Source organism: Pan troglodytes, chromosome 21 (assembly GCF_028858775.2).
Source record: "Pan troglodytes isolate AG18354 chromosome 21, NHGRI_mPanTro3-v2.0_pri, whole genome shotgun sequence".
Classification (NCBI taxonomy): Eukaryota; Metazoa; Chordata; class Mammalia; order Primates; family Hominidae; genus Pan; species Pan troglodytes.
This window is the reverse complement of record NC_072419.2, coordinates 19786731-19813171: the sequence shown is the minus strand read 5'-3', so window position 1 is coordinate 19813171 and position 26441 is coordinate 19786731. Positions and strand designations below refer to the sequence as shown.

At 45.0% G+C, this 26441-nt stretch overlaps 2 protein-coding genes across 2 annotated transcripts in view; one reads left to right on the top strand and one right to left on the bottom strand.

The window, feature by feature from the left end:
* TASP1 (taspase 1) overlaps nucleotides 1–26441 on the top strand; it is a 454798-nt gene that overhangs the window by 344435 nt on the left and 83922 nt on the right. The window lies entirely within an intron of this gene.
* The window catches only part of ISM1 (isthmin 1), an 80199-nt gene that overhangs the window by 4774 nt on the left and 48984 nt on the right, over nucleotides 1–26441 (bottom strand). Inside the window, exons 2-5 of the mRNA XM_016937457.4 lie at nucleotides 25189–25428; nucleotides 16029–16293; nucleotides 7228–7371; nucleotides 3418–3507 (exon numbers count right to left, since the gene is read on the bottom strand). Coding sequence (XP_016792946.1) covers nucleotides 3418–3507; nucleotides 7228–7371; nucleotides 16029–16293; nucleotides 25189–25428 — 739 coding nt within the window. The remainder of the gene's footprint in view (nucleotides 1–3417; nucleotides 3508–7227; nucleotides 7372–16028; nucleotides 16294–25188; nucleotides 25429–26441) is intronic.

The window sequence follows — 26441 nt, the reverse complement described above, 5'->3', positions numbered from 1 at the left end:
CCAGGTTGCACCTTTGGATCTATTGTGATTTTAACATCCGCCCTCTGGCTGCTCTCAGCCAATGACTGAGCGTGGTAGGGGAACCGCCCGACAAGGGACTCCTCCAACAGGCAACTTTTGCTGGGATTCCCAGTCAGCATGGCGAGCCTGCCTTCCTTTCTTCTTTTGTAGGAGTCAGGCATGCACCTCGATCTGAAAGCTCTCCCTGCCTAGTCCTGCTGCCTTCCTCTTTATCTTTCCTGGGCGTTTCCTCAAAAAATCTCTTGCATGCCTAATCCCATCTTGGTGTCTGGGTCTTGGAGGTGTCTAATGGACACAGACTGCAATAGCATCGATGGGGGAAGGACAAGGGAAGGCTCTCCAGGTAGCATTCATTGTGCAAACTAAGGTTATGCAGGAAAAAATCTGCTGGGGATGTCTGGGGCTGGGGCATGACATGTTCAGTTTCATGGGAGCAGAAGGTATAGGAATATAAGATTGTTGGTGTCAGATCATGGCGGTCTTGTTCAGTTTAGGCTGGTTCAGTGGGTACTAGGGAGCCATGGAAAGTTTGTGAGTGATAGTGAGCTATTAACTGAGCTGTGCAGTAAGAAAATGAATTCAGAGCCGATAATGATGGGGAGGGTCCAGGTGAGATACTCTGGGAGGAAACAGCAGCTGGGATCAGAAGAGATCAGAGAGTTACAGCTGCCAGGCCTTGGTGGCTCGTGGTCTTTGGAGTAAAGAGAGGAAGACATCAGCAGTGACTCCAGCTCTGACCCAGGAGCCTGGGAGGCTGGTGGTGGTGTGGGTGGAAATCACACGGTCAGGGTGAGGGGCAGCTGGCAAGAGGGCTTTGGGCACTTATCAATAGAATGAGGAAGAGAAAAATTGGGCATGTCTTATGAACTCAGAAAGGCCTGGCGAAAGGCAAAGTGTGGGATCGCATGCTAAACAGCCTGGGATTGAATTGCAACGCAACTTTCAGGAGCTCTGTGACTTGAGTGAGGTATTTTACCTTGCTGTGCTTCAGTTTTCCCATCTGTAATTTGGGCATAAAAATAGCACTTCTCTCATAAAGTTGCAAAGAGGATTAAGTGGGAGGGAACCTAGAGGGTGCACCCAAGAGTGTTGAGGTGCTGCCAGCTGGGATAAGCTGTGGCTGTGGCCTCCTCTCTGAGTAGTCATTGAGAGAATGAAAGTTCAATCCTTCCACTCTGCTTGTACCTTTGCAAGCAGTCCCTCACCAAAGGCTCCTCAGTTACCTAACTTGAGTGTGCCATGTTCTTTCCTGCCTGGACCCTGACTGAGACACCATGTCTACTCAGCTCTGGTGTCCTTAGCCACATGCCAATGTGGCTTTGTGCATCTGGGCTGTGTTCTGCAAAACAGCTAGATGCTGCCTGCCTGTGGGGTGTGATATGAAGAGTCCTGAGAAACTTTCTGTCTCAGAAGAATGCCTTTAAGGTTCTACCACTTTATGTCAAAGTCTTGCCTTTAAAGTCATTTCTATTTTTCAGTCAAATGCATTGTATTTGCAGACGGTTCCTGTTAAATGCAATTTGATCATATGTGTGTGAAGGGATTGGAGGGGTGAGGTGGAGGCCCTAGCGACACTGAATTTCCAAACTGCATCCAATTTGGCTCATAGACATTTCTGATTGGATTTGTTTTTAAAATAAATTTCTATCAAGCATTTAAAAAATTAAGATATAATCTGGCAAAATCAAGATTTCAGGCCTCTCTTAGAAACCCAGAACATCTGGCAATACTGGGTGGGTATTCATTCCATGGCGGCCACATCATGGCCGACCCTTTGGATAAAGCTTTTCATTTTGTCGCAGACCCTACCATTCTCTACTGCCCCCGACACTGTAGCTGTTTCTTTTCTTTTTTTTCTTTTTCTTTCTTTTTTTTTTTTGAGATGGAGTTTCGCTCTTGTTGCCCAAGCTGGAGTGCAATGGTGTGATCTTGGCTCACTGCAACCTCCACCTCCTGGGTTCCAGTGATTCTCCTGCCTCAGCCTCCAGAGTAGCTGGGATTACAGGCGCCTGCCACCAAGCCCAGCTAATTTTTGTATTTTCAGTAGAGATGGGGTTTCCCCATGTTGGCCAGGCTGGTCTCGAACTCCTGGCCTCAGGTGATCCACCCGCCTCAGCCTCCCAAACTGCTGGGATTACAGGTGTGAGTCACTGTGCCCAGACCATTTTCTTTTCATCACAGTGCTGGACCATTATTTTCCTCCAGACTTTCTTATTGTCTTTCCTTTTATTCGAGACTTGTTCTACTGAGATGCTTACCTGACCCCATTACCTGACCCCAATAGGCATTTGAGGAACATTTTTGTTCACCAAATTAGCTCCCAAATTGCAGGGCTATGAAAAAAAAAAAAGACTCAGACTGCTAAATTTTGACTGAGGAGGCAGGGCAGAGGTGAAGAGGCTAAGTAAGAACTTTTGGGTAGCTAAAAGATATGGGACAGAAGGAATTTTACCCTTCTGCAATCCTTAAGTATATAGAGAAGCACATAAAGCTATTTTTAAAAAGTAAGCTTGCACCTTGCACCTGAAGAGTCACTTTCCATTTTGTTTGGTTTACATTTATTGCATTTGCTCTACCATTTTCTAGTGGACAAGTAGCAAACTGTACCAAAGGTTTATGAAGAATTCTTTTTTTTTTTTTTTTTTTTTTTGAGACGGAGTCTCGCTCTGTCACCCAGGCTGGAGTGCTGGAGTGCAGTGGCGCGATCTCAGCTCACTGCAACCTCCGCCTCCTGGGTTCACACCATTCTCCTGCCTCAGCCTCCTGAGTAGCTGGGACTACAGGCGCCTGCCACCACGCCCAGCTAATGTTTTTGTATTTTTAGTAGAGACAGGGTTTCACCGTGTTAGCCAGGATGGTCTCGATCTCCTGACCTCGTGATCTGCCCGCCTCAGCCTCCCAAAGTGCTGGGATTATAGGCATGACCCACCGCGCCTGGCCCGGTTTATAAAAAATTCTTGCAGGGGATGGAGGTGCAATATTTTGAGAAAATCTCCTCTTTCCCTCCCTCCCTCTGCTGGAGAACTGAGGGCACCATTTCTTGATTTTCTTGAGGACGCTCAATGAAGGCTGAGTAAGAACAGATTCCATGTGACTCGAGCCCCTGCTATGGGCTTATTCTGTACTAAGAGGAGAGACAGGTCCCCATCTGCCTCTGGCTGTGAAGGCTGCATAGAGAGCAGAGTGAACACAGAAGCGCTCGGTCCAGTGGAGGAGGCTCAGGACTGTTTTCTCTTGCTTGAAGTATATTCAGCAAGCAAGACACATGCTGGGAGCACTGGACCCCAGAAAAGGAAAATGAAACATTTACGTGGATCCAAGGATGGCATTGCAAAAGCAAAAGGAATCTCCGAGGCACTAAGTCAATATTTGGATTAAAAAAGAAAAAAATCTTACCAACTTCAAACAGTTTGGTGGCATTAAACTCCTCGCTTCCCGCAAGCAGACTCACTTCGGTGGCAGCTGTCCTAAAAGTGTCTTCAATTCCTAAACACAGACAAGAGCTCATTTTTCCATCATTACATGGAAAAAGTTATCTCCCCCCACCAACAATAAAAAAATAAATACACCTGAACAAAGCCTTTTTTTGTATTCATTACTACTCACGGGCAGTAACTTGCCAACAGAGGAAACAGTAAAAAGCAGGTTGTAGTGCAGAAACTATATTAAAACCCCAGATACATTGGCAGCGTGAAATCAGATCCAAATGTGCCTGAATAAGTCCTAGGAACTCACTCACTGAGTCCAGGGATGGGGTTTTGGGCAGTGGGGGACACATGTCAGGATGGTGTCAGGGTGACAAACTAAACCAGAGGCAGTAGAACATAGTGGTTAATATCTTGTTCTTAATGACTGACTGTGTGCGTTGAAATCATTACTAGCCATGTGACCTTGGGGTAGCCAGTGAACTTTTGTGTGCCTCAGTTTTTACATCTGTAAATGGGAAGAACAAATTGCCCTACCTCCTAGAGTTGAAATAATGAAATGAGTTGGTGTAAAGAAAGTACTTAGAGCAGCAAGTGGGAAGTGTTAGGTGATAGTTTTCCCTTGAATATTTGTCTAGCTCATTCTTTGTCTAGCTCACTGAGGATGCTACAATGCATAGCCAAGAAGAGTTATCTCATATTCTAGGACACAGCATTGTTGGTGATGCTTCAGAAAGAAAAACCTGGGCTTCTGATAATTTGCTCTGAGGAACTGAACCCAGCTCTACTCAAACTTACTGGCTCACCCAAACTACCACCCCTAACCAAGCTTCCTTTACAATCAGGAATCCGGTGCAAGCTAAAGCAATAAGAGGAGGAGGGAGTGAGGTACTGTGGTAACATTTGCTGGTGAGCCTTGGCCTTCCCTGCTGGTTTCCCTGACTTGATTTCCTGTAAGGGGCTCTCGCTGATTTTATGTGAGGCACCTCAAACTTATTTGCAGGGTTGACCTACAGGACAAACTTTTACAGTGTAATAACTGCCAGGCCAGGGAGACTTTGCCCCATGAGTCTTTCCAGGAAAGCTGAGAATCAACGAATCAAACAAGTAAAGAGATCCTTAAAAACGAAATCCTTCATGTTCCAAGGGAGCCCAGAAAAGCTGCAATAGCCAGGAACTGAGAGGCAGAAAGGATGCAAGGAGGGTGAGGACACACGAGAAGAAAAGGTATGAAGAGGGCTCCTGGCCACACTGCTCTCCACGGTGACAGAAAACAAGAAGGAAACATTTGTAAATGGAGGCAGAGGGGAGCCTTCCCCCTGACAAGGCACTTAAATCTACCACCTTGAGTCTGGATGTGAGCTCTGGAAGAGAAAACAACAGGCAAGCCCCCAAACCTTGACTTCAAATGCTATCTGTGTCCCTGTGTGGCTGATTCCAATACCCTTCTCTTGGTAAAGACCAAAGAGTTTAATGATTAAGAATATGAACTCTGTAATCAGACTGTCCGGATTCAAATTCCAGGTTGATCACTTGCTTTCTGTGTGACTCTAGGCAAGTTAATCCTCTATGCCTCAGTTACTACAGCTGTCGAATGAGTACAATCATAAATACCTATTTCATAAAGTTATTGTGAACATTAAACAAAATAATACCTGTAAGGACTTTAGCCATTTGCTTGACACTTAAGTACTCAAAAAATCTTCTTCATCACCATCTATTTTATTTTTTCTTCTTCACCTTTATCTTCATTTTCTTTCTTTCTTTCTTTCTTTTTTTGTTTTGAGACGGAGTCTTGCTCTGTCGCCCAGGCTGGAGTGCAGTGGCCCGATCTCGGCTCACTTGGCTCACTGCAAGCTCCGCCTCCCGGGTTCCTGCCATTCTCCTGCCTCAGCCTCCCGAGTAGCTGGGACTACAGGCGCCCGCCACCATGCCTGACTAATTTTTTGTATTTTTAGTAGAGACGGCGTTTCACCGTGTTAGCTAGGATGGTCTCGATCTCCTGACCTCGTGATCTGCTCGCCTCGGCCTCCCAAAGTGCTGGGATTACAGGCATGAGCCACCGCGCCAGGCAATCTTCATTTTCTTTTGCCTCATCTTTTTACCTTCATCATTATTTTCGTTTACTTCATATTCTTGTTCTCTTTTTCATTTCCTTCCTGTTTCCCTCTTCCTCCTCCTCATATTGTTATTATTTATTGCTTATTTCTACACATCCAGATTCCACCCACCAGGCTTCCAACTCAGCTCATCCTAATGAGCATGGGAAAGTCAGGAAAAGCACCGTAATGGTTGCTTCACTGTTTTGAAATCCATCTGCATGGCTGACATGGAGCCAGAACCGCCACTTCTTGCATTTCAGCCCCGTTTTCTACGTGTCCCCTTTTGCTAACATACACATTCATTCCAATCTGATTCTTCCTCCCTCTCCTCAGAGACGCCTTTGTGCTTTCATTTCTCCTTTGTTCCAAATGTCTCTGGTTGGAGAACAGAGTGTCTAGAGGTAGAAAAAGGAAGTCTGGGGTGTAAGGATCAGATTTTCTGTCTCTGAAATTTTTTTCAGCCAAAGCCATTTGGAATGTGTGGTTTCTTGAAAGGCTCTAAGATATTATTTTAGGCTGGTATTCTACCTGGCAATGGGAAATACACAGTAAGACTATACACCAGGAGTTACTAAGCCTTTTTTAAAGGGTCAGAGGGTACATATTTTAGGTTTTGTGGGTCACATATGGTCTTGGTTGCAGCTTCCTCCTCCTCTTCCTCCTCCTCCCCCTCCTCCTCCTCCTTTTTCTCCTCCTCCTCCTTCTCTTCCTCCATGCCCTTCTCCTTCTCTTCTTCCTCCTCCTTCTCTTTCTTCTTCTCTTCACAACAGTTTAAAAATGTATGGGACACACAAAAACAGGTCTCGAGCCAGACCTGGCCATAGTTTGACAACCACTGCTATAGTCAATCACAATTATTGTTGACTCTCAACATGACCTCTCACCAAGTGTGCAATTAGTTTAGTTTTTGAAGCACTGACAATGCAGTATAAAGTGACAGTTAACTACCAAGACGCCCCAGGTTGCGCTCCTGGGAGCCTTTGGCAACTCTCTGGTATTACCGGTGGGGCTGTCTTTTTCCTGTATATGGTTGTCAAGCCTCTCATCCTGGCTTCCTCATCAGACCATGAGTGTCTGCCTTCTGTTTCTCTTCAAGGGACAACAAATCCCACATCAAAAACCCAATTTAACCAGAGTCGCTCCTCTAAATTAAATAAGTACAATGCGACATTGTCTTTTAGGTCACGGCCACTGCCATTGTGCATAAGACTCAGAAAATCCATTCAGCTCATCAATTATCTCCTGACTCACTCTGGTCAGAAGTCTTATTAGAAAAGTAGTTACATCTTGCCTCATGCCTGTAATCCCAGCACTTTGGGAGGCTGAGGCGGGCGGATCACAAGGTCAGGAATTTGAGACCAACCCGGCCAACATGGTGAAACCCCTTCTCTACTTAAAAAACTACAAAAATTAGCCAGGCATGGTGGCGTGTGCCTGTAATCCCAGCTACTCAGGAGGCTGAGGCAGGAGAATTGCTTGAATCCAGGAGGTGGAGATTGCAGTGAGCTGAGATTGTGCCACTGCACTCCAGGCTGGGTGACAGGGAGAGACTCCGTCTCAAAAAAAAAAAAGAAAAGAAAAGTAGTGCATCTTTTAAAAAGACAATGTCACTAAGTTTTTAATGATAAATTAAAAAGCTTTCCCCTTGAACTTGGAGCTACACACTCAGGTAAACGCACCTGGGCAGTTTGGACGGTCACAGGTCCTCGATTCTGTTGCAGTGCACGCGTAGCCACAAGACCGGGTCCGTTTCTGGTTGCCGTTCCCGCAGGTGACGCTGCAGACAGACCAGAGACTCCAGTCACCCTCACCATCTGTGGAATCTGGAAGACAGCCAGGGAGATGGTCATCAACTTTGGCCAAAGAGTCTCCCAATCTCCCCATTAAGCAGCCTGTCAATTATTCACTTCTATCCTTCTCGCTGTGGGAGAGGATTGCTGGAGAGGACTTTTCAGCTGGAGCTAAAAGGTTTACAGCTCCAGGGCTCATTTAGGGATCAGCTTTGTGACAGCATGGAGGTTTTGGGCACTGTGGTGGTCTGTACATCCCTAGAAGGTGCCCAGAAAACACTTACTGAGAATGCATACATTTGCACAGCATGGGGTAATATGCTAGGCAGTTTCCAAAGGTAACCACCCTCAGTTCCTTCCCTCTCTGTGCTTATAGCCTCTCATTGACATACAGAGAGAAAGAGAGAGAGAGGAGAATCTATTTTCTCTAGAATCTGGGCTGGCCTTGACCTTAAGGCCTGGCAGCTTCTGACTTTTACTTTGGGGAATCCAGTTACTGTGAAAGATGTTCATGCTAGACCTGTGAATTATGGGACATCACATGGACAGAGAGGAGCCACATGGACTACAGACACCAGACATGTGAGCAAAGCCTTCTCAAGCCTTCTAGCCATTCCCAGTGGACAGCTGAATGCAGCTGTTGCCATCAGGAGCAGAGTACCTACCCAGTGGCCCTGCCTGAACTCCTGAGCCACAGGATCATGAGAAATAATAAACGGTTGTTGTTTTAAGCCACCAACTTTGGGATATTTTGTCACGTGTAGCAATAGATTACCGATACATTAATGGTGAAGCTAGAGATGATCCCTCAAGGTCATTATTCAACATCCATCCTGTGAATACCTATTGAACCCTTTTTGTATGTCAGGCACAATTCTTGGTATATGAGATACACTATTAAGTACAACTTTCAAAGATCCTTGCCTTGGAGGAACTAATATTTTAGTGAGAAAAGAGAAGCAATCATCAATAAACACAAAAAACAAGTGAATTAGATGGCATGTTAGAAATTGATGAGTGGTGTGCAAAAAGGAAAAGTAGGCCAGGAAATAGGGGGGCTTGGAGGTGAGAGGTGTGGGAGAGGGTGGTACCCTATTGATATGGTTTGGCTCTGTCTCCCCACCCACATCTTACCTTGAATTGTAATAATTCCTATGTGTCAAGAGTGGGGCCAGCTGGAGATAACTGAATCATGGGGGCAGCTTCCCCATGCTGTTTCTGTGGCAGTGAATAAGTCTCACGAGATCTGATGGTTTTATAAATGGGAGTTCCCCTGCACAAACTCTCTCTTGCCTGACACCATGTAAGATGTCCCTTTGCTCTTCCTTTGCCTTCCACCATGATTGTGAGGCCTCCCCAGCCATGTGGAACTGTGAGTCCATTAAATCTCTTTCCTTTACAAATTACCCAGTCTCGGGTATGTCTTTATGAGCAGTATGAGAATAGACTAATACACCTATCAAACTGAGTTCCTTTTATCAAAAGTAAAGTCTTGGAGTGGTAGGATGCCTGGTTCAAGGTCATTGGGTTAACAGAAAGGAAAGCAGGGATCTGGCACCAAGTCCTTTCTCTCTAAAGCATGATTCTTTCTGCAGTACCTCTGCTCTGTGACAGTTTCTCCTGGTTTACCCAGATCTTCCTATGGCCTTGGGGCCTCTGCTGCTGCCAAGCGTGGAGCTAAAGGCATGCCCCTTGCCGGGAGGGAGTACCCTCTGTTTGTAACAGGTCGTGGCGATTGTTATTACATAGGCCCAGCAGGAATGTAGTCCACACATGTTTCTACCTGAAACGTGGGCCCGTGCCAGCCTTCCAGGCTGTTGTTTACATGGCATTCACTCTGAACATGCCTCAGGCAAACACAGGGCTGTGGAGCCTCCTCAGTCCACTAAGTGGAATTGGAGGAGCGGGGTGGTGGGGGGTGGATTTCATGGTTGTGTCCTCCTCCCTAACTCTGAGTGGAGAGCTTGCTCCCATCTTATCTGCCCCCCGGGGCCCCATCTATTTTCCTCCCAATCCCCAAAAAAGAATTTTTCTGAACTTTGATTTTTCTCCTAAGAAATGGTTTTCCAACCACTCAGCTAAGCAGATGTTTGAAACTAATGCTCTGTGTCAGGAAATTTGGCTGCCTTCCCTGGCATTAGCTTCTTTCATCTCCACCATCTCTTATTAGGTATCACACAGTAGGACTGGAGAAACAAGTTGCTTCTGGATGGAGAAACCACTCAGGTAGGAGCAGTCGCTGCTCCCACCGAGAACTTTGCAGTCTGGTGTCTCTCAGTCACCTCCCCAAGGACACCAGAGAGGTGCCTGGAACAAGCACACAATTGCACACTTGTCAGAGAAGCATCCAGGTGCAGCGGGTCATACGCACATGAGCACTCACCCAGTCACATCCTGCACACACCACCGAGGCCAGATTTTGTTAAAGGGAATAACAGCTAAAAAAAGGTCAAAAGTAAAGATTATAATGTTTTTATACTCATAAAAAGGGGGAATGAGTAAGTCAGAAGAAATCTTATTAAATCCCCTAGGTAGAGTTTGCATCACCTGTGGGGTGGGTACCAGCATAAGACATAACCCAATGATGCCAAATGGTGTTCTTGGCTTTGCAAAAGCAAAGGGACCTCCACTATCCAGAAATCTCATGCAGCCTGGCCTCTCCATTATCGCAAGGTAGAGAGCAAATTGGGAGAGACATCACCCCTGAACTTTGAGATTTTAGCATTAAACTATCTATTTTAGCATTAAACTCTCTTGTGTTGGAATCCCTGCATGAGGCACTTTCTTGTTATAGTTTCTTGGATCTAAATTATTAAATGTTAATATTGTGTCCGATTATGTGAAAAATCATGCCCATAATTCCTCTTTCCAAATTCCATGCCCTTAGCTACTCCCCTCTCGGGCTGATTCCAGGATGGGCCACGTGACTTGCTTTGGCCAATGAGATAATAGCAAATAGGATGCCAGCTGAGGTATACAAAGTGCCCATGCATTCCGTCTTGCTGCAGGGAACTCTTCCCCCAAGCGTGAAGTGCCTAGGCTAGCCTCCTGGAGGGGGAGGGACCAGTGGAGAGAGGCCCCAGCCATCTCAATACAGCATCTACACAGCTGGGCACCCCTCATTGTGAGTGAGGCCAGCCTAAACCATCCAGCCCCAGCCAAGCCAGACCAGACCAGACCAGACCAGAAGAGTCCAGACAACCCACGGACTTGTGAGGGAGAGAACTCTTTCATTCCTTTAATTTTGCGGTCGGCTTTTTTTTTTTTCCTTTCTTTTTTATTTTTTAAGCTGTTTCGAGGTTTCACTCTGTCACCTAGGCTGGAGTGCAGTGGCACCATCATGGCTCATTGCAGCCCTGAATTCCTGGGCTCAAGCAATCCTCTTGCCTCAGCCTCCTGAGTAGCTGGGACTACAGGCATGTGCCAACATGCCTGGCCAAAGTTTTCAAAAAAACTTTATAGAGATGAGGTTTCACTATGTTGCCCAGGCTAGCCTTGAAATCCTGGCTTCAGGCAATCCTCCTGCCTTGGCCTCCCAAAGTGCTGGGATTACAGACATACGTCACCATGCCTGGCCTGGGGGTGATTTTCTAAGCAGCAAAAGCTAACTATTACAAATACCCCATAAAATCCTCCCTAAAATATGCTCTCTAGACAGCTGCCAGACTCTGAAGCCATCAAGGATTTATTATTGCAGTAAGTGGCTTTCTCCACATCTTTATTTTAAATGCTCACAAAGCCATTTTATTTCCAAACATTTTTTTCATATAGGTCCCCCAAAGTTAGGCATAGAACTCGCCATGTGGCTAATTATTTCTATTGAGGCTGGCAATGAAGTGAAACTGCCTCCTAGGAAGAAGTATGTATGTGAGCTCACTCCCCTGAAGCTTTCACAGCACACGGGCCCCCATCTATGTCCCGGCAAAGACCCTCCTCTTGGGGATTTCTATTTGTTTAATGTCTTCGAAGAACAGAATGGGCATTTCTGACAGGGACAAATCATTGAGGGCAGTGCTCCTTTCTGCTATAATAAAACAAGCCTGTTCTCAGTTGCTCACCTACCAGGGGCCACTGCTCAGAGCAGAAAATGAATGTGAGCAGCTATAATCACAAAGATAATGACAACGGCAGGAAAAAACAGTTCCTGGGAGCATCTATATGGTGCTTTGACAGCCCCTGGCTGTGACATCAAATAACTCAAGGAGGAAATAAAACTATCCCGAGTGCAGTGGGCTGAGAGCTGGGTTTCAAGGATGCCGCTGGAGTTTTAAAGTAGTCCTTTCTTAGTTTCAGGGCACTAGCATCCTGTGGGCCAGTCATAGTGGTGGGGCAACTGAAGTGACTTGGGTCTTGACTTGGCCACTAGTAAACCTGCACCACTAATCCTAGATGACAGTGTCTCCCGATTACTGAGGGCTTGCTTTAACCAGCTGCCCTGTCGATCTACTGATTTAACTCCTACAACAACCCTGTGAGGTAGGTGGAAACATTCTCTTTTTATGGACAGGGAGACTGAGGCTCAGAGAGGTTAAGGTACTTGCCTAAGGTCACACAGGTGAAACTTGGCTGAGCTGGAATTAGATCTAAGATCTGTCTGCTCCCACCGTATCCTGTTCCATAGCTTGGTATTCTAGCAGTTTTGATTCTGGCCCACGTTGCTCTGGCTTTAAGATACGCTCTTACGTGGCCATAATTAAACATTATAAAGAAAAGCCACTGAAAAAAAATCACTGTGAAATCTATTAAAATAGGGTTATGACCAGTTAGAGAATTTCAAAGAACTGAGTCCTAACCCAAGTAACAATAAGCAGTACCTATGTAATTTCATTATGTGGGCTATTCTAAACAATTCTGGAAATGGTATACTACGGTTAGACCAAAAAATATTTATTTGGAACTCTCCCTTTGCCCTGGATACCCCAAGTATCTACACAGAAGAGATTTAAAATGCAGCATCTCAAACACATACTTTCCACAGTTGAGCTGACTCACAGCATCATCACATCTGTGTTTTCATCATCACAAGTGGGGTCTGTCTTCCGTTGTGTATTTTGTAATTCATTCTACAGATGCCATTGTATCCTACATGTATTTCACCTAGGATTTTTAGAAATAATCCTTGCGGACAAATATATAAATTCTTACTAAAAATTCTACCTTCAAAACTCTGAGATCTACCTCCTCCACAAAGGCTAGCTCCTGTGGCAATTTTAGCCTGTCTCAGACGAGGCTGCACGCCCCGAGATACAGTGACTTGCACTGCTTTGCTATTGCATGAACCTCTCCTTCCTGGGTGATATGTTCTCTTTCTGTTTCCTCCACAGCAGCACACAATATAGGGATAAATACTTAGAAATTGCTTGAAGTTTCCTGTTGACTGCAATAAAAGTGGGTCTGTCCGATTAAAATCCCAGCACTTTTGGAGGCTGAGGTGGGAGGACTGCTTGAGCCCAGGCGTTGGAGGCTTCAGTGAGCTATGATCGCACCACTGCACTCCAGCCTGGGCAACAGGGCAAGACTCCATGTCTTAAAAAAATTAAATAAATAAAAAATAAAACAGAAAGAAAAGGGGAATTCTCAGTTTATCTGATGCTGTATGGAATTCCGGAAAAGATGAATTCCAGAATGTGGGCTATCCTGGGAAGCAATGATCACTCATTCATTCATTCTGCCAAATGCTACTGAGCACCTACAATGGGCGTAGAGTTTTGCTACTCAAAGTGTGGTCGGAGGGCCAGCAGTCTCAGCTTCACCCAGGCTTCTGCCCTTTTCTTATACCTACTGCATCGAAGGTGCATTTTAACAAGGCCCGGGGCTATTCATGTGCACATGAAAGTCTGAGAAGCACTGCTTTAGAGGTACTGTACAGAACACGATTTTATTTATAAAGTAGCAATCCCGATGTTCAGTCTAATGATGGGGAAGATACTAGGAGGTACTTTGAAATAATACAAGATGGAGCTTCTCCATGGCCCAGGCATGCTACGAGCTCCTGATGTGAGGAGCTCAATGGTACTCTAGGTCTAGGAGGCTGGGGGTGAGGGTGGCTGAGGTAGCCACAGTAACTGCCCCAGGGCAAATTCTAGCCTCAAGATGGAAATAGAGGGGGTGGTCTTAATGCTCATAAATTCAGCAAACTGTACTCTGTAAAGGCTTTAGATGAAAAAGTTGTTTCTAGTGGTGGTCTTCAAACTTCAGTGTGCAAGAGAAACATCTGGTGACCTTGATTGAAAAAGGAAAGAAACAAAGATGCAAACAACAGACTCCAGGTCTCACTTCTAGACCTTCTCATTCAGGAGATGGAGAGCAGTGGCCTTCAACCTGGGCTGAACAATGAAGTCATCCTCAGAGCTTTAAAAGACAACGATGCCTGGGACCCATATTCAGAGATCCCAATTCAGCTGGTCTGGGGAGAAGTCTAGGCATCGGGATTTTAAAAAAATTCCCCAGGTGAGTATAATGAGCAATCAAGGTGGAGAACCATTCATCTCAAACAGAGGTGCTCGATGCAGCAGAGTGCCTGGAGGGCTTGTTCAAACGGATTTCTGGGTCCCACTCCAGAGTTTCTGACTCAGTAGGTCTGGAGTCAGGCTTGAAACATTTGCATTTCCACGTGATGCTAGTGGTGCTGGTTCTGGGGGCCACACTTTGAGGACTACTGGTACATAAGGAAGGGGCTGCAGCCCAGAATTGGCATTTTTAAACATGCAACTGAATGATTCTGATGCCAGGTGTCTGAGCTCTACTCTTAGAAACAATGTTCTGTGTGGGCTGGGCAAACAGGTGAAGCCACAAACGCTGTGCAATCTCAGGCTGGCATCAAGCGGTCCTCTGTGCTTCTCTCACTCAGTGGCGCTGATCTTTTCCTCCCATTCCTATCTTCCAACCTAAGCACTCATTTCTAGATCCTTCTACTGTCCTAAGTGGTGTGCTACTTTTTTCCCCAGAAAGGCAGAATTGTATAGTGGTCAAGAGGACAGATTCTGGACCCAGACTGCCTGGGGTGAATCTCAGGTCTTAGCCCTCCAGGTTAAATTGCTTAAGTTTTCCAGGCTTTAGTTTTCCCATCTGTAAAGTGCAGTATCTGCTTCAGAGAGCTGATTTAATGAAATAGTATATGTGAAACTCCATGAACAGGGACTACTGCATGGTAAGTACTATTTAAATGTTGGCTATTATCCCAAGTCTTTCCTCTTGGAAAGCAGATAACTTGACTTCCTTTGGGAAAGGTGAAGGTTTCATGAGCCTGCTGGCTAGAAGGGACATCCCTTCTAGAGTTCTCTTTCAGTTCCCCTGGCATTTGATGTACATCTCTACCATGGCGCTGTTTTGCTCTGTTGGTTAATTTTCTCCCTTGGTCCACAGATTGGTAAGATCTGTTCTGGGGACAAACTATGCCTTGCTCATTTTTGTACCCAGCATAGTGCTGGACACAACATTTGCTCTTAATAAATGTTGGTTGAACAACTGATGATGTGGCAAAAAAATATTTTTGTCTTGCTCTTTTGCAAGTTGCTTAGAATTCTCTATTAATGAGACGAAATGACTCTCTAATATACAATTGGTCTATCTGTTGAAAAATGGGGATAAAGGTTAGCATGCAAATGGTACAAGACAAGTCATCCTCTTCATATACTGCTCACTCCAAAGTCCACTGATGGTGAAGCCACAAGAAAATCATGATGATGGGTGCATTTGTAAGACATTAAATATTCTTATAACAAACTGCCTGATTCCCCAAAAAATCTGGCCAGATGCTTGCCAAATTGGGTTCCTCTTTTTCTTGGACACACATAGAATACATTTCCCAGCCCCCCTTGCACCAAGGTGGGGCCATGTGACCAGGTCTTCCCAACAGAATTTCAGTAGATCTGATGTGTGTCACCTCCAGGCTGAGGGCCTTATGAGTGTGTGTTCCTTCTCCAGGCTCCCTTTCTTTCCCTGGACACCAGCTGGACACACAATATCCAGGGGATAACTCTCAGGCCCTAACAGTTGGTGGAACTCCAAAATGGGAGGAGGCTGGATCCCTGAATGACTGAGTGGAGCTGAGTTCTCCTACCCAACTCAAGTGAGAAATGAACTTTTATTATTTTAACTCACTGAATTTGGAAGGTGTTACCTCACTTATCCTACTCCCAAAACACAGGAAACCAGAAGTCCCAACTTGGAGTTTTGAAAAGTATTGGGGGAGGGGTTACTTTGAAGACCTGAGACACACACGTTCATGTGGATTCCCAAGGACCACTCCACTGCCAATATCAAACATAACACAGTTGCCTGGTCAAAGGAAGCAGCCGTACGTATCTCTTTTACTATATTGATTTTCAGGATGAATTTTTACAGTAAAAAATACAAGGAAGTTAATTGGAGAATTTCTTCATTTTTAGAAATAAAACTGAAATTTGAGGGGTGGGGGAGGCAGAAAGAACCCCAAAGATCCTAAAAAAATTATCTCTTCGGATAATTGGTATAGTGATTATGATTTGATTTAAAATTATAGTCTTTCCAGAAAAATGTGGCTGCTGGTGCCTCCTTTGGGCTTCTGAGGAAGACAGCCTTTGTGAGGTTTGCCTCACAGAAGACCAAAAGCCACATGCTCTAAGCAGGGTTTTGCTTGGCTCCATGTCCAAGGCATCATCCTCATTTATTCTTCCCACCAATTTTATATTACTAGGTGGTAAACTCACCATATTCTGGCTGATCTTTGGTTTCAAAAGTCCGGTGGCCTGGGGCTGTATGGTCCCACCCCCTGGGGGGGTTGAGGAAGTTGCTGTCGTCTGAGGTACTGTCGTACTTGTAGTCCTGGTCCCCGCTGTTTGCCCTGGCCAAAGACAGGGACCTCTGCCACCAGGCCCGCCAGTCGGGGGATGGGACTGACCAGCTGGGCTTATTCTCCGGATGCTGATCTTTATCTGCTTCAGAGTCAGGACCGTCGACCACCTCTATGGTGACCTGAAGAATTCAGAACAGGCCGGGGTCAATGTGGAGTCAACAGCCTCCAAGCTACGTGACCCTTGGAAGAAAGTCTGAGAGGGCAGAGGGAAATGATGGATACATCCCTTGTGAAGGAAAGCTGAGATTGCATGGCGGTACACAATGGAAAACCTCCAGGGATGGTCCACAAGAATTCCATGACTAGATGGAACGTGGCTTCGGGTTGGGAGGGGAAAATTCATCACTAGAGTCCCTGATTTACTGATGACTAAAAACTTAATAGCTGGAAACAATGACTGTTGGATTGCTGTGGGTTAGGAATTTGAGTAGAGCTGAGCCTGGAGAGTTTGTCTCTCCTCCATGTGGTATTGAGAAGCCTTTCACTCAGGAAGTAAACATGTACTATATTTGTTCCTGAAGTGATACCAGAATAATCATATTATAATAAAACATAACATTTATGAACACAAACTCTGTACCAGGCACTATCCTAAATGCTCCACCTGTATTATTTAACTCTTGTAAAGACCTCCCATCTGTGTTTTTGTGTGCCACATCTCCCACTGAGAGAGGTGGAGCCCATTTCTCCTCCCTGGAGATCTGCATTAGCCATGTGATTCACTCTGTCCAGCAGAATGGGTAGGAGTGGAATGGTGACAGGTATTAACAGAGGCCTTACAGCTTTCATTTTCATTCTCTTGGAATGTTCTAACCGCTATGTAAGGAAGCTTAGCCTAGACCACTACATGTGTAGAGACCATGTAAAGAGAGAGGCTGCATGGAGGAGAACCAAGGTCACTCAGCCCACGTCTAGCTCTGAGGCCTCAGTCATGTGAGTAGGGCCATCGTGGATCTTCTAGCCTCAATTGAGTCACTCTAGCCAACATCACATGGAGCAGAGACAAGCTCTCCCAGCTGAGTCCCAGTCAAATTCCTGACCCACAGCAATCCCACGGTCATTGTCTCAAACTATTAAGTTTTGAGATGATTGCCAGATAACTTTTACCGCCAGGGAAAACTGGTGCACAGAGACATCAACAACTTGCCTAAAGTCACACGGCTAGTAAGTGGCAGACATGGGGAGTCTGGTTCTAGAGCCCATGCTGTCCCTAACTTTGCCACACTGTCTCTCAAAAAGTAAGTGACAGAGCTACTGTCTCCTCATGAGACCAAAGAAACAACAAGACCACAGGTGCAGGTTGGGGCTGGTTGCTTCAGGGTGTATAGAGACATAAGTACAAGCTCCTCAAGACCAGGCTTTCCCAGCTACGATTTTCACTCACCCCATGGTTCATCCTAGCCTTCACACTCCTCAACCAACCCTTAGGGTCAGAGCAGATAGTCCTGGAGCCAAAGCTAGAACTTGTTCTCAGATTTATGAAAGTCTCATTTTGAAGTCTGTCACGGGGCTGGAAGAATGAAGCTTCTTGGTTCCAAGAGACAATCAACGTAGAGAGACTTGTTTAAAAAACATAATAAAAGACGCATTGGGTTCCTTTGGCCATCGCATAGCTCTTGCAACACCCCCTGGATGAGTTATGTGCAAATGAATCAGAAACATGCACTCCAAGTAATCAACCCAAGATGTACTGGGCAGACGCATTTCCACTTTTGCCCTAACCTGACATCTGATAGAGTTGCTGAGATGCTCTGCCAAATTGCACCAGGACGTGCCCATCCCTGAGACAAATAGCCCCTTCCTTTTGTGTTACAAATGGGGAGGTTTGAATTATTCTGCTCACTTCAAAGGATGTTGCCCAGCCAAGGGGCCCGGGCTGTGGTTTTGTGGAGTCTGGACACATGGTCAAGAGGGTGACTTTCAACCCCAGAGTCTACTCAGGCTGCAGCAGGCCAAGTGCACCCTTCTCCTCTGTCACGGGACACCTAGAAGGGCACTACTAGCTTTACCCCATGCCACCACCCTTACTCCAGTCTTGTAGGCACCCTTTGCATATTTGTAAATAATTGTGGAGCTTTTCAGTAATCCCGAAAGTAAAAAAAAAAAAAAAAAAGGGTGGGGGGGAAGAAAACAAAAGGAATACATCATACATCTTGTATCATTGCTCTTTGCTGGAATGAATGGTCGTGGGGGAGTAATGGTAACAGGGACCCACACAGAAGCTCAGAAAGACAAGTGGAGAAGGAGCACACAGCTGGGTAGAGCCGAGCCAAGCTGGGCAGTGACAGGGCGATGCTGAGCCTTTGGAGACATAACCTTTCTTCTCTGCAGCCCCATCTCTCTCTGCCTGCAGACGGAACTGAGCTGCAACAATCGTCTGCAAAGCTATTAAGGGTCTTGGAGGGGAGAGGCTGCCAAGAGCCAGGCAAGCCCGCAATTATGGTAATGAAATCAGTCTCTGGGTAGGAGATAAGAGGGAATGTGCCCAACACTTTTGGTATTCCATTTGTATTCAGACTGGAGTCAAAGGGATTGCTTAAACAAAACGTGCCCTGCAATTTCTCCAAGCTGGGAATAAAAACAATTTCATGTTTCAAGCTATTACCGTCAATATGATTTTTTTTTTTTCTCCAAACTGCTGCTCAGATCCAAACAAAATAGATTTGTTGCCTGGCCAGGCAATGAGTAGCAAAATACAAATTTACTCCAAAAGCTATATCGATGACTAAATCTCAACACTTAGAGGTTTATTTTTCCCCTTAATTGCTAGCCACTGCCTCAACTGAATTAAAACAAAAACAAAACACAAAACAAACAAATCTTAGGATCCACCGCACCCTTCCCTACAGTTAACAAAGTGAAAACCTCATGCTGATATCAAAAGAAGAAATCTAATCTTGAGCCTGAGGTTTCATAGGCATCCAATTAAAAAGACTTAATGAGTGTGATCAATGACTTCTCCAATGGCGAGGGCTCGTTTTATGTTTCCTATTGCTCTCATTCTATTTACATGCTTTTTAGCATCAAAGAATCCGTTGATAAAGATGTCTTGAACAATGATCAATGTGATGAACTGTAGGTGTGGAGTGAGCACAGATTTCCAAACTGACAAAGTCTCTAGATCTTACCGTCCTTTCTCATCCTTAACACACATAATTGAAGTGTCTTAGTATATTTTTTTCTTCTGGACTTTTTCACACTCAAGTCATGATGATAAAAGAAAGGGAACTCTTTCAAAAGCCTCAAGTTCAATTTCTGGCACAATCTCCCCAGCTCCAAGAAAGAGAGTCCAAAAGAAGTGCCCATTTCGATAATTCTGTCTTAGGAAACGAGGAAAAGTTCCAATGCACCTTGATCAGCTTTCCTTCTCTTGAAAATTAATACATTGACTAGAAGCAAACTCTTGATTCTTGCTCGGAAATGCACTTCCCATAGGGAAACCCACACCATTCTCAGTCTAGGTGATAATAAACCAACGCCACTGAGAATACAGAGGCCATGCTCTTCAAACTCAGGAAAGCCTTCTTGCTTGTTGGTCCTCTAAGCCTTGTGAGCTGTGGAAACTGGTGGGAGTGGGCAGGTATTTTCCAGAGAGGAAAAGGATTTCCTCAGGAGCACAGAGCATTGAAGGACATGTCTCCAACAAGGGTTTTAAATCCAGATCATTCTACCCCTTCTTCCTCGACAATTGCCATGGAAAGAACACAAAATGGACTAGGAAGATATCTAATTCCCTCTTCTCACACCTGCTGATGCTCTAAGAACAAGGGTGGCAACCCCAGCTAACTGTAGTTACTGCTTTGAGACTTGCAGCACGCCAATCCAGGCATTACTGTCCCTTCTACACAACTTAGACTCAATTTTCAGGGACAGAAACTGGCTTGGAGAATTCAAGGTCCCGAGGTAAACAGCAAGGAAGATATAGTGTTGGTCTCTGAACCAGTTCTTCTGATTCCCAATTTTTTTTTGTACATTTCCTTTGTCATCTTCATCTCCAATATCATCACCAACCAGCATCTATCCATTCTGGGAAGCTTATCCTATATTGGGCCCTGTGCTAAGCACTTCATATGGATGATCTCATTGAATCCTCACAGATAATCACACTTATATATAGTATTATACTACATAGCTGCTCATAGGTAGTATTGTCATTCCAATTTTATAGACAAGGAAACTGAGGCACAAAGACGTCCAGTAACCCGCATGGGGCTACGGAGGTCAAGTCTGGCTGACTAAATGGTGGTGCCTGATCCCAAACACAAGCCAATCTGCCTCCATATATTGGCAGCAGTACCCCATGAGAATCTGAGCCGAACAGGCTTGTCTCTACAGGGGCATGGGTCCATGTCTTGGGCAGAGAAATTTCTTGATTCTTATCCAGCCAGACCTGCCATTCCTCTAAAAGTATTTTAGAGAAAAAGGAGGAGGCAAAATCAAAAGTAGAAGCACGTACAACTGTAACCCTGGCCAACTCATCTGATTGTATCTTGTGGCACTCAAGAGGCCTGTGGCCATGTTAATATGTCTGTGCAAGGAAAAAAAGGCCTTTACATGACTATTTTTAAGTCCGTCTTAATGGGAGAAAAGAAATAAGTATATTGGTTGAAATGAATACTAATCTCAACTTGATCCAGAAAAGAGAATATTTGGTTGTGAATAGCTAGTGTAGTAATGAACCAATGCAGTAAGCCTAACAGTGCATTTATTTCAGAGATTTTTGTCTCTGATATCTGACTATCAGCTGCAGACTGAAAACCCAGCCAAGGATACCAAAGTCTAACTTGTTCTGGGGGATTTACTTTCTTTCCTGAATGATTTTTGTTTTCAATAAAACCCAACCTCTTATATTGTTTTAAATTTCATATGGAGACTCAGTTTAGTAGTCTGAGGCCATTTTTGTTCTATTTTGCGCATTTTCTTCCCCTCCTCACTTCCACAGCTTGAAGCCAGTCTTAAAATAGAATTGTCTGATTCACTTGGGACCGAGGAGGCTGCCTGACTTCTGGGAGTTAAAATGCTCTACAGAAGCAGGTGTTGGGGCTTTTAGAAGGATTTCCTATCCTGAAAGTCAAGAGGCCTGGGGGCCGGGTGGGGGAGGGTGGAGAGGGGGCGGGATGTGGCCTCTTGCATGGGCTTAGCGATGTCACTTTGGAAAGGTGCAGGCTGTTTCCTTAGCCCTGGAGCGTGGGAAACACTTCCAGAGCCTGAAGGGGTGGGGAGGTGCGGAGGGGAAGGCGGGTATCAAGTTCCCATTCAGCTCCCAGGCTCCAGCTAGGGAGAACCAGATGGGGGCAAAGGCAGGTTGCCAGGGGAAGGGGCAGATGAGGCCAGAAGCCCTGGCAGCGGAAGCTGACCTACTGAAGGGCCCCTCACCTGACTTCACTCTGCTACCCAGGGAGAGGGAATGCTTTGACGGGGCCGGCAGGGACCGGCAGGGACCAGCAGGGCTGTCTGCTGGGCTGAATCGGCCCTGTGTCAAACCAGTGGATTTCAACAAAAGAACAGTGCTCTGAGGAAGGGGTGAGGGCTGCCAACACGGAAACCATCACCTCCTTGTAGAAAGCACCTCATGTTTTAAAGGACCACCAGGGAACTGGTTTACACAAGTGCAGCGGTGCATGGGGCTGCAGCGGCTAGTGCTGTGTGGTGTGTGGGTGTGTTTGTGTGCATGCACATGCACACATACACACACACACACACACACAATTACACGCCAACAGAAGGCGGGGGCTCCCAGGGGTAGCAGTTGTTTTATTCTTTCTTTGAACATCTTTCTGAGTGACCAATACTAACCTTTTGTGATCTTCCACAAACAGAAGGCCAGAAACGCACACAATTTTATTTTCTTCAGGGCCAAAACGTCATCAGATCAATAAAATGCTGGCCACCCTCCACCCCTCTGTATTGCTCACTGAAAATTAACAGATAGGGATTGTATAGAGCAGAAATAGAATAACTTGACTGGGCAGTAGGCAAAAATGTATTGTTGGCTTACTCTTTTTGATTTTTTGACTTTGACAGTAGCTAGGCTGGAGCCGCATTAATTTTTAATCCATTTGGCCAATAACATTCACATCTGGAGCTATGGTAAACCTTTATTCTTGGGAGTTACGGTGATCTTTGCTGTACAAAGGGTAACTGGGGTTCCCAGCTCTGGGAGTCCCAACTGCCTTTCAGCCTTTACGCTATAGCTTTTCCCTAATATTTAAGTAATATTTTAAAAAGACAGGTCAGTTGCAGTGACTCATGTCTATAATCCCAGCATTTTGAGAGGCTGAGGCAGGAAAATTACTTGAGGCCAGGAGTTCGAGACCAGCCTGGGCAACATAGTGAGGCCTGGTCTCTTCAAAAAATAAAAAAGATTAGCTAGGCATGGTGGCTCACACCTGTAGTCCCAGCTACTCAGGAGGCTGAGGTAGGAGGATCACTTGAGCCCAGGAGTTCAAGGCCTCAGCAAGCCATGATTGCACAACTGTACCGTAGCATAGGTGACAAAGAAAGACCTTGTCAAAATAAAATAAAATAAAATAAAGTAAAATAAAATAAAGACCCAAGTGAGGTCTGGGTAGGGAATGGGAATTTTCAGACAGATGGATTTATCTAGAAGACAGAAAGGGGATCCCAAGAAGTTCTGTCTGAAATTGGGTTCAAGCACAAAGCAGCCAATAACTTTCCAATGAAGGAACAGTCCCCGGCAGCCTTCCGTTCTCCCGCATCCAGGCATTTTCCTATGACTTTGCGTTAGTAATTCTTAAATCAATTACACTGATATTATAGCTCAGTCCTCAGCATTATGCCCCAAGTGACATTCCCACCTCTGGGAAAAAGTGCTAGCCACAGCAGGCTTCAGATTGTTTTGGGCATGGCCTAAACACCCTTGGGATGAGAACTGCCTGATTCTGGAACCAGAACATCTATAAACACGTGGATGAGCCATGATAGGAAACAAGGTTGAGCAACGGTATGAAGTCAGTGCCTTCCTTGCCAATCTGCACCTATTCCAAAGGGTTCCATTGCTCTTTATCACACCACGTGGCCAGTCCCTGGAGAGGGGCCATTGGAGCCAAAGGCCTGTTTTTCCAATTTATCAATTAAAACAATACAGGACTCACCAGAAATTTTAACTGGGGCATGTAGTGATTTCTGTGCATGGGTTGTCAAAGAGTGACCTCCACAACATTTGTCACTCTGTACCATCAATAGAGCCTGTCCGACTTCTTTCCACCTATTGAGATCCACCCCCTTGGGACACAGTGCTTTTCCTCCTCTGTCTTCATGATCCCTCCAGCACTGTTTTATGTGGTAGCTGGGATCTTCACACAGATCTAATTTATTGGAGGGAACAGGCCTTACATTTTTCAATTTCCTATAACCTAATGCAGCATTTTATATAGAGTGGGGGTTGGTATTCTAAGTGTTCTCAGTGAGATTTGCGTGCTCCCATGACACTGGTGTTAAGAGCAAAACAACTCAGGTCAACGAAACCTGATCTAAAACCGTATCATGCAGAGGGTGTTAGTCTGTGGAGAGAGGCAGTTAATGAAGGATCAATTGGTCTGAGTCCAAGTTCAGGAACTTTCTGCCATGTAAGCAAATTGGCATTTGGTCCAGAGAGGAAAAAGTACAGAAAAGGTGCACCTATACAAATAGAAAGAATTGGAAGCAAAGCTTACAAGTATGGGCTGGCTGTGGTGGCTCATACTTGTAATCCCAGCACTTTGGCAGGCTAAGGCAGGGGGATTGCTTGAGCCCAGGAGTTTGAGCCCAGCCTGGGCAATATGGCAAAACCCTGTTTCTACAAAAAATTAAAAAATGAGCTGGATGTGGGGGCACACACTTAAAGTTCCAGCTACTCGGGAGGCTGAGGTGGGAGGATCGCTTGAGCCTGGGAGGTAGGGGCTGCAGTAAGCTATGATCGTGCCATTGTATTCTAACCTGGGTGACTGAGTGAGGCCATCTTTAAAAAAAATATGGAAGCAGGCATATGAGGACGAGAGTTGGATAGGGGCTGGGTTGCCCGGGGGATGAGCCTCTCTCAACCATCATGGGGACCATCTTTGGGAGGAAACAGAGAAAGGTACAAACAACATTCAAAATTAGGAGTTTGCCTCTGAATGTGGGTTGGGAGTCTGAAAGCCTGGATTTGAGCCCTATAACTACTATTTACTGCCATGTGACTTTGGGTAAACCAAACAGTAACTTCCTGAGTATCTGGTGCATTATCGATAGTATTAGAAAAATGACACGGGCTTTGTCTCCTTCATGAGGGTGTTGGGAGGGTCAAATCCGATCAACATTTGCTTTGTAAAGTATACTGAGCTATTTCAGTGTAGATGAGAGTTATTATTTTTAACCCCAGTCACCCTTTCCCTAACCTCCCATTTCCCACTGCTTCATCAGATCCCAAGTTAGTGGAAGATAGTCATCTGTCTCCTAGGAACTCCTGTTCTCAACTTCCTTCCTCTTATTGTTTTGTAAGTCATGTATACTTTAGAGTAACGGAAGCTTGTCTCTTTGTGAAGGAATTTCTGGTGTCCAAGGCAAGTTTAGAGGGGCATTAAGAGAAACAGCTTTCCTGAGTGCTTTGAACTCGTATTTGAAAACATTTGCCCAATCTGTTCACAGGTCAGATTGGACTTTTCCTATAACTGCCACATTTCATCAATTTTGTTTTGTTTTGTTTTTATATTTCAGACTATTTTGTTTTGTTTTGCTTTTATATTTCACTGTCTCTTAAATTAGTATGTATCTTGTAATCCTTGGTGTGTCATACTTTAATTGGTAGTGTTTTCTTCTTTTGAGTGGTTCACAAAATAATTGTGCATCTCACAATCAAGGGTGTCACTTAATGAAATGCAGCACTGTTCTTATGGAGATAACATGATCTTAAGCAGGAATCATTAGGGGGTTAAGAAGAAAAGTGAGGTAAGGCAGCAGTTTCCACTGGAATCATCAGAAAACAAAAGATGGACTGTTTTGTTATCTCCCATCTTCCAGGTGCCAAGAATTACCTGGATATTTGGATTCTGCCCATTGATATCAGCTTTGGAAAGATCTGGAAAGTTTGGTAGATCAAGGAGAAAGGATCTGGGGAAATCTCTTTGCAATGAAGGGTGCCCCGTCTCTTGTCGGAATCGCGGTCTGGGGAAGGGTTGGTGTGCAGCCTGGTGGTCCAGATGCTCCCTTGGTGCTTCTTTGGAGAGAGAAAAACTGGTTTCTGATGTGGTGTCACTTCCCACGTTGAGGTTATTCTAAAACAAACAAACAAGCAAACAAACACCTGTTAAGGAGACACATGATTAAAAAATGTCACACTTAACAGTCCATTATATTCAGGAGCAAGGACAATTCCAGTGGCTGAAATTAAGCCAGTAGGGCATTCCAAACTTGTTTTGCAAACCCATGGTTTAGTTTCTTCATGTCTTAAAAGCCAGATCATCAGAAAACTTCTAGCCTGCTACTTGGGAATTTTCTGAGGGTTAATGAGTTATGGGCTATTTATTAAGCTTCAAAGTACTTTAAAAATGAAAACACTATTTTGAGGAAGAACAGGTGTTCATTTAGAGCTGGAACCAAATTATGTTTCTCTTCTCACAGCTTCAACTGATTAACCACCTTGGCTTTAGTTATAGCTCTAGTGTCCAGAGTTGGTTTCTTTTGTGTAGGCTATGGAGCGAAAGATCTGACCAAGCTGGATAAAGTTCTTGGGCCATATTATTGATTACATACATTCATCCATTTGTCTGTCCATTTGTCCATCAACCCATCCATACATCCATTCACATATCCATCTATCCATCCATCCATCCATCCATCCATCCATCCATCCATCCATCCATCCATCCTTCCACCCACACACCCATCCATCCAATCAACAAATGCCAACCATGCTAGGCACAGGAGATACAGCAATAAACAGGATAGACATGAGACCTATTATTTTGAAATGTACAACTAGGTGAGGGAAATAAACAAGAAATCCATAGATAAATAAATAAGATCAGATCAAAGAACGGTGACTGCCAAGAAGAAAAGAAAGAAGATGATGGAGAGTGGCTGGGGAAAACCTTAGATAGGTGGTCAGGGAGAAGCCCTCAGAGAAGGTGACACTTGAGGCAAGATCTGAACAAGAGAAGGTGGCACCCTGCAATAATCTGGGGGAAGGACATTTTAGCAAAAGGAACAGCAAAGGAAGCACTCAAGTCCAGGATGGGAATGAGCTTGGCTGGTTTGAGAAACAGAATGGCCAGCGAAGCTGTTGTAG